At 37.2% G+C, this 7,500-nt stretch overlaps 1 protein-coding gene across 2 annotated transcripts in view; it reads right to left on the bottom strand.

Annotated features, from left to right (window-relative positions):
* ercc3 (excision repair cross-complementation group 3) overlaps positions 1–7,500 on the bottom strand; it is a 40,203-nt gene that overhangs the window by 32,643 nt on the left and 60 nt on the right. For both annotated transcript variants that reach the window (XR_009816814.1, XM_061975204.1), the window contains exons 1-6: positions 7,409–7,500; positions 6,980–7,179; positions 6,661–6,897; positions 6,543–6,592; positions 4,540–4,675; positions 2,384–2,554 (exon numbers count right to left, since the gene is read on the bottom strand). The exon at positions 7,409–7,500 is cut by the window's right edge and continues 60 nt beyond it. Coding sequence is in view for 1 of the 2 variants with exons in the window: in XM_061975204.1 (XP_061831188.1) it covers positions 2,384–2,554; positions 4,540–4,675; positions 6,543–6,592; positions 6,661–6,897; positions 6,980–7,179; positions 7,409–7,436 (822 nt within the window). In the remaining variant the exon portion in view is untranslated. The remainder of the gene's footprint in view (positions 1–2,383; positions 2,555–4,539; positions 4,676–6,542; positions 6,593–6,660; positions 6,898–6,979; positions 7,180–7,408) is intronic.

The raw sequence follows: 7,500 nt of genomic DNA, 5'->3' as shown, positions 1-7,500 counted from the left end.
ACAAGCTGAACGTAGTGAAATATGCACCAGAAAACGGTGATCGAGCAGCAGAAAGAATGGACGCTAGCGGCGCTTACCAGGAGCGACACCAAGGAGGAAGATTTCATCGGATTTAGAGATCGGGAGTGACAGATTGTTTGGTAAACGTTTAGCATGTTCTATATGTCATATTTATTTGAATGACTATTGCCATGATGTGTTGCGTTAACATACCAGGCACGTTCTCAGTTGGTTATTTATGCGTCATATGGCGTACACTTATTCAGACCGTTGTTCACTATTCTTTATTTATTTTAAATTGCCTTTCTAATGTCTATTCTTGGTGTTGGATTTTATCAAATAAATTTCCCCCAAAAATGCGACTTGTACTCCAGTGCGACGTATATATGTTTTTTTTCTTCTTTATTGTGCATTTTCGGCCGGTGCGACGTATACTCCGGAGCGACTTATAGTCCGAAAAATACGGTACACTTCATTGCACATGTAATATATCACTATATTGAGGATTAAATGCGTTACAATTCCACAAGAGTTTGCAGTATAAGCTGTTTGGTTTGGATGTGTAAAGCGATTGCTTTAGTGATCGCTCTGCATTGTTCTCCTTTCTCATCATATATGGCAGGGGTCACCAACCTTTTTGAAACCAAGAGCTACTTTTTGGGTACTGATTAATACGAAGGGCTACCAGTTTGATACACACTTAAATTGCCAGAAATAGCCAATTTGCTCAATTTACCTTTAACTCTATGTTTTTATTAATAATTAATGATATTTATCTTTGTGGAAACACTGATCATCTTAATGATTTCTCACAATAAATATATATAGAAACAGATAAATATCAATATGCAATACTTTATTTTTATATTTTCTCCAAGTGCACATTTTTCAAATTGAACATTTTCAAATGATCACTTCGAAGACAGTCTTGTGAAATTACAATATCCAAATTTAACTAGCTAGCCACTAACATTTTCATAAAAGAGGAGAAAACACGAAAAAAATGAAAATTTAATTTTGAAACAGTTTATCTTCAATTTCGACTCTTTAAAATTCAAAATTCAACCGAAAAAAAGGAGAAAAACTAGCTAATTCGAATCTTTTTGAAAAAATTAAAAAAATATGTTTTTTAATTTTAATGACACGTTTTAAATAAGTTAAAATCCAATCTGCACTTTGTTAGAATATATAACAAATTGGACCAAGCTATATTTGCTATATAAGACAAATCATTATTTCTTCTAGAATCTAGAATTTCCAGAACAACAATTTTAAAAGAAATTCAAAAGAGTTTGAAATAAGATTTAAATTTGATTCTAAAGATTTTCTAGATTTGCCAGAATAATTTTTTTGAATTTAATCATAATAAGTTTGAAGAAATATTTCACAAATATTCTTCGTTGAAAAAACAGAAGCTAAAATGAAGAAATAAATTAAAATGTATATATTATTCTTTACAATAAAAAAATAAATTTACTTGAACATTGATTTAAATTGTCAGGAAAGAAGATGAAGGAATTTAAAAGATAAAAAGGTATATGTGTTTAAAAATCCTAAAATCATTTTTAAGGCTGTATTTTTTCTCTAAAATTGTCTTTCTGAAAGTTATGAGAAGCAAAGTAAAAAAAGAAATGAATTTATTTAAACAAGTGAAGACCAAGTCTTGAAAAATATTTTCTTGGATTTTCAAATTCTATTTGAGTTTTGTCTCTTAGAATTAAAAATGTCGAGCAAAGCGAGACCACCTTGCTAGTAAATAAATAAAATTTAAAAAAAAGAGGCAGCTCACTGGTAAGTGCTGCTATTTGAGCTATTTTTAGAACAGGCCAGCGGGCGACTCATCTGGTCCTTACGGGCGACCTGGTGCCCACGGGCACCGCGTTGGTGACCCCTGATATATGGTATCATCATTCATGGTAATTTGTGTGTAAATAATTCCACCGCTTCTTAGGTGGAACTCCTTATTATTGCAGTCTTGTTTGCCTCATAAAAAGTTGCATTTACCCCACTTAGCTCAATGCGGATTCAGATGTTGGAATAAGTTTGTTGTGCTTCTGTCTTTTTTAAATAATCTTTTCAGGGTTCCATCACTTGTTCCACGCCTGTTGCCGCAAATTTAAAGCACTAACACCTTTCTCTCTTGTTAGCATTAGCCATGTTTTGTTGGTGTGTCAGAAAATTACCTCCACTAAGGAATTAAGGGGGCAAACGAGGGCTACGGAAGCTAATGGGGGTAAGAGGAGAAAAAACATTGACTTTCTATTTTAAATCGTCTGCAACAAAAAAATCTAATTGATTGATAAAATCTATATATCGCCCTGGCCTAGTAATCCCTAACAACATAAGTACATTGTATTATGTGGAGAAAAATCCAAACATGCACCTGTCGAATCTCAAAGGACACTGTCTGAGTCTCTTCCTCTTCCTCTTCCTCCTTATCCATCTGCTCATAGTAGCTGAAGATGTCCTCAGGGACCTGCTGGCCTGAGGTTTGTCCATCAACAGATTGCTGTGAGGTGGAAGCTCCTGCTTTTCCATCGACAGACTTGGAGATCTGTTCAATAAATATCTAGTGTTAATTGATTTCCTTCATTAAAAGTACATTTTATAATAAGACAACCGAAAGATGGGAAAGTTCCCATTCTGCCATGAAATATGTCATTCCATCCATTTCCTACCGCTTGTCCCTTTTGGGGTCACGGGTGGTGCTGGAGCCTATCTCAGCTGCATTCGGGCGGAAGGCGGCGGTACACTCTGGACAAGTCGCCACCTCATCACAGGGCCAACACAGACAGACAGACAACATTCACACACTAGGTCCAATTTAGTGCTGCCAATCAACCTATCCCCAAGGTGCATGTCTTTGGCGGTGGGAGGAAGCCGGAGTACCCAGAGGGCACCCACGCAGACACGGGGAGAACATGCACACAGTAAGATCCCGAGCCCGGCATTGAACTCGGGACTACTCGTATTGTGAGGCACATGCACTAACCCCTGTTCCACCGTGCATTTATTGATAAGACAACCGAAAAATGGGAAAGTTCCCATTCTGCCATGAAAGATGTCATTCCTTGTGTCATTATTATGCAATATATTTTCTAATCTCAGGGCATTCAATTGATCGCAACTGGACGGTTTGGTTTGTCTTAGAAGACGTTTTGCTGACCTCTCATCCAAGTAGGTTTCATCAGTTCATTCTTGTAGACTTGGATATTCTTTAAGTAAGAGTATTATTGGGTCTAGATTAGGGATGTCCCGATCCAGGTTTTTGCACTTCCGATTCGATACCGGCCTATCCGAGCATGTATTAAAGTTTAAAGTTTTTTAGCCTACTTAGTTGTCAGATTCATGTTGAAAACAGTTTTAAAGTTAAGTTAAAGTACCAATGATTGTCACACACACTAGGTGTGGCGAAATTATTAGTACTCTTGATATCAACTAGCCAGCTGAATTAGGTGAGTTTGAATAATACACAATGGTTGGTAACAAGAAACTGACCTGTTTATTCAAGGATAAACACAAAATAGACAAAATTATACATGACAAACAGAAATGGCATCATTGAACAGTAAAAAAGTGAACAGTATAAAGTGCAAATAGTGCTGTAAACATTATTAAAAAAAAGCAAAACACACAAACAACCTGAGTGGGATAAAATGTCTATAACTCAGCATCAATACTTGCTCTTGAACAAGTGTAAACTTAAAAAAAAAAAACTATCTACACACTCCCTTCAATTGTTTGCCCCCGACTGCAGTCCGAACATAATGGGGAGATGTGTTGGATGGTGCGTCGAAAGCCCACTTTACCCACGAGAGATAACGGCTCATCATCCAGAATGATTTCCTCTGCAATGACTAGTTATCCCCTATGCTTTAGCACTGTTCAGTGGCAGTATGTCACGCTTCGCGAACGTTTCTGTCAGTTAGTTGTGTAGGACCTTTCTTTTTCTTTTCATCAGTTTTCTTTAGAAATTCTTCATATTCTTTACGGTGGTATTTCGCTAAATGCTTGATCAGATTTGTTGTATTAAAATGTTTTACAACTTTACCACCACGCTTGACTTTATTGTGGCATGTTTTGCACTCCACCTCTTCATCTTTTTCGTTTTGTAGGGTAAAATAATCCCACACAGCTGGCTAATAATGCCTGGAGAAATGTATCTTTGTGAGTTTTACTGGAAAAAAAAAAATTTTGTAAGGTAACTTCCGCTCGCCTTTCGGAACCATGAACCGGCATCCGCTTCCGATTAGGGCGGTTAGGACACAGACCTGTGGATGTGTTGAAGGTGTGCTGGAAAATGGGGAACGGAAATTAGGGAGCAGAAGAAAAGTGGAATGTATTATTTAAATCGGTGCGTTGGAAAACACGGACCGGAATATTTTTAAAAACTGGATCGGCATTTTCCCATGCCTTGCCGATACGCATTTTTTGGCAAATATCGGCGGCCGATCCGATCCAAATATCGGATCGGGACAACCCTAGTCTAGATTTAAAATAAGTACTTTGTAAAAAAAAAAAAAAAATACTAAAGCATACCGCTGACTTGCTGTGGATGACCTCAGTAATAAGCTCGCCATCTGTGCCATCTGCAGCACGGAGGCGACATTCTCGGATCACAATGTCCTGAAGGAGGTTCTGAATCACATCAGGAAAAGTGCTCTCAACAAAATACCTAAAAGTTAAGTACAAACACACAGGTAAAAAACAGTGCTGTTCTGATACATCGTTTCTTTGATGCATCGTGATCAATATTAATTAGAAAATGTTCAAAAATCTATTATTCATAGCGAAATCACAAACACAATTGCAGTACCTGGAATTTGGCTGAAACAAAAACGGTTGCCTAGACATTTTTATATAACGGATTGTATTGTAGCATCTAGTCGTCTACTGTGATGTTAAGAATGACAAGGAGATGGTTGATCAACAATCACTATAATTGCAAAACTGCAACCACACCAAAGCAAAAAAAACTATCCATTAATCCACTTCAAAAATTCCACAACTACATACAACTGACAGGACGCAACTGAATTAAACCTACACATTTCTTTGGAAAATAATTATTTGAAGAAGAATTTGGTTTGAACATTTTTAACATTTCTGAACAATGTATTTGTATTTATATTGCTCGTACTGAAATCTGTGAAATCAGGAGGTTTGTTTAAAGCAGACTTGAAAAAAGAGGCATTTATAATCGTTAGTTATCTTTTAAAAATCATAGCACCCCATGTAGATTTTTCATCTATTTAAATTGTGAGGTGGCACACCCTTAGTAAAAAGGTGCAACATGAAACAACAATAATAAATTACAGGCATGTGATTTGAACTTAATGAAAAAGACTGAGAATAAGCCGGGTCCAGGGCGCTGCCCTGGTGGAGGACAAGGGGGGCGTTTCTGAGCAGCTTGCATTTTCCTTTTCGTTTCTGCTTTAGTGTATTCTGCCTTGGATATTATAGCCAATTTCTGTCTCTTTGACTCCCTCTCCACTTCTAACTGCTCCAAATGCAAAAATCACAAATACTACAAACAATGTTTATTCTATTAGCTAACGTCCTTTATCTCAATAGCCATTTGTGATGTATGGCTTGAAATAACAAATATCTTGCAGTCATGTTGTTTATGTTTCAAAATTATTCAACTATTCAATGTCAAAATATAAACAGTGGAAATAATGAACAAAATGTCAGCTACTGTCTTGTTGTAAAACACCAATGAAAATGAAATGTAACATTTAGACATGCGATACTGTAGCAAAAGTCATCACATGTCTTCGACAATCATGTGTGTTCTTAAATGTGTATTCCATGTCGAGAGCCGTTTGGATTTGGGCTTACATGGTAAATAACTAAAATGAATGTGTTGGCCATTGTTTTAGCCAGACGCATACATTTGTCCAAATGTGGCCAAGTAGACGCACTGTGGGTTTCCTGGACATCGTCGTCTACATTGCTAAAATAAAAATCTAAGGAAATCCCTCAACCATCTTCCCCTAGTTTTAAAAAAATATAAATCGCCCGCTTGAATATTCCCTCTTCTCTTTTCCGACTTGCCCGGCATCATTTGGGATATCTGTTGTGATTTCCCTTCCTGGTTCGATGACCCGCCCTATCTTGCCTCTGATTGGCCTGCCTGTAATGTTTGGCCTTAATCTTATCCAATCGTGACTCATTATAGTAAACAACCAACTAATCATGGACTTTCTTAAACGTAAATCATCATTGATGTTTCCCGTATATTTTGTCCCTTGTCCGTCAGTTGCTTTGCTACGTAGCTTCAATTTTTAAGTTCATCATTTTTAAAGGAAAACCGTAGTTTTTACCATTTGATTATCAAAAAAACTTACTCATTATGAGAAAACCGTAGTTGTTGGCAAGTATGGCAAAGAGACGGATCAAGATTTTAACACACACTGTAGGTCGGAAAAAAAGAAGAAAAACGGAAAATATTTTTTTCATATTTTTACAGAGATAAAAAATACGGATTTTCGACTAAAATCACATGCCTGAAATTAACAAAATACTTCTAGGTGACGTACCTATTATGCTTGAGCACCAGCTTGACTTTTCCATAGCTCACAGTGCAGAGCTGAAAAAAAACAATATTAGTTTCACACAGAATTGCCACCAAACTATTTTTTCCATTACTGATCATACCTTAATGAACTGAACAATTCCTTCAGGCACAGAGGTCTTGCTAAGTTTCTGTAGATACTCCACTATATCAGAAGTCTGAAGCCCTACACTGACCGCTGCATACAGAGAATATGCTGTTAACTTGTACTCATGGACATGGTTAGGCCTGCAGACCGGTTCAGCGATGGCTACCAAGAAATCCTGAGCATACCTATACACTGGTGAAAATGCTTCTAAAAATATATGTCCATCAGGAGCCTGAAGACAAGGACATTTTAGATAAAAGAACACTTGAGAAAATGCCTTAATTTAAAAGAATCGAAATTACACGTCGTCTTACCACCCAGAGGGGTCGTGAGGAATTATCGTTCTTCAGAATCATCTGAACACGATAATCTTTGGCTCCATAATCGTCAAGCTTGGTAGTGGATTCATCCACCTGTTTCCCCGCAGCAGCAGGTATGGCTTCCTGCGGTTTGCCAGCCACCAACTCTTCTTCGTCTTCCTCCTCCTCGTAGAAACGCTTGTTGGACTTCTTCTCTGTCGCCATAGCCATAACATTATATACACATTTACAACACTCCTGGGGTGCAACCGTGTAAAAACAAAATTCAGTTTCATATGAACACACCGTATTGACAATGTCGTGGCAATTTAAACTACAGTAATACTAAACAGCGTACATAGCATCTCTTTTAGCTGAGTCATCTGTCACGAACGTTTAACTGACAGCAATCAAGCTCCGACTTATCTGTATGATCTAACTCACCTCGATCTCCTTTCTCCTTTTTACCCATTTTAAGCAGCGTATGATGAGTTTATAAGCTTTCTTTTATGAGCTTTTAAAACCTGTTGCTCGCT

This window comes from Nerophis lumbriciformis, linkage group LG15, assembly GCF_033978685.3.
Source record: "Nerophis lumbriciformis linkage group LG15, RoL_Nlum_v2.1, whole genome shotgun sequence".
NCBI classification, from domain to species: domain Eukaryota; kingdom Metazoa; phylum Chordata; class Actinopteri; order Syngnathiformes; family Syngnathidae; genus Nerophis; species Nerophis lumbriciformis.
This window is presented reverse-complemented; position numbering and strand designations above follow the sequence as displayed.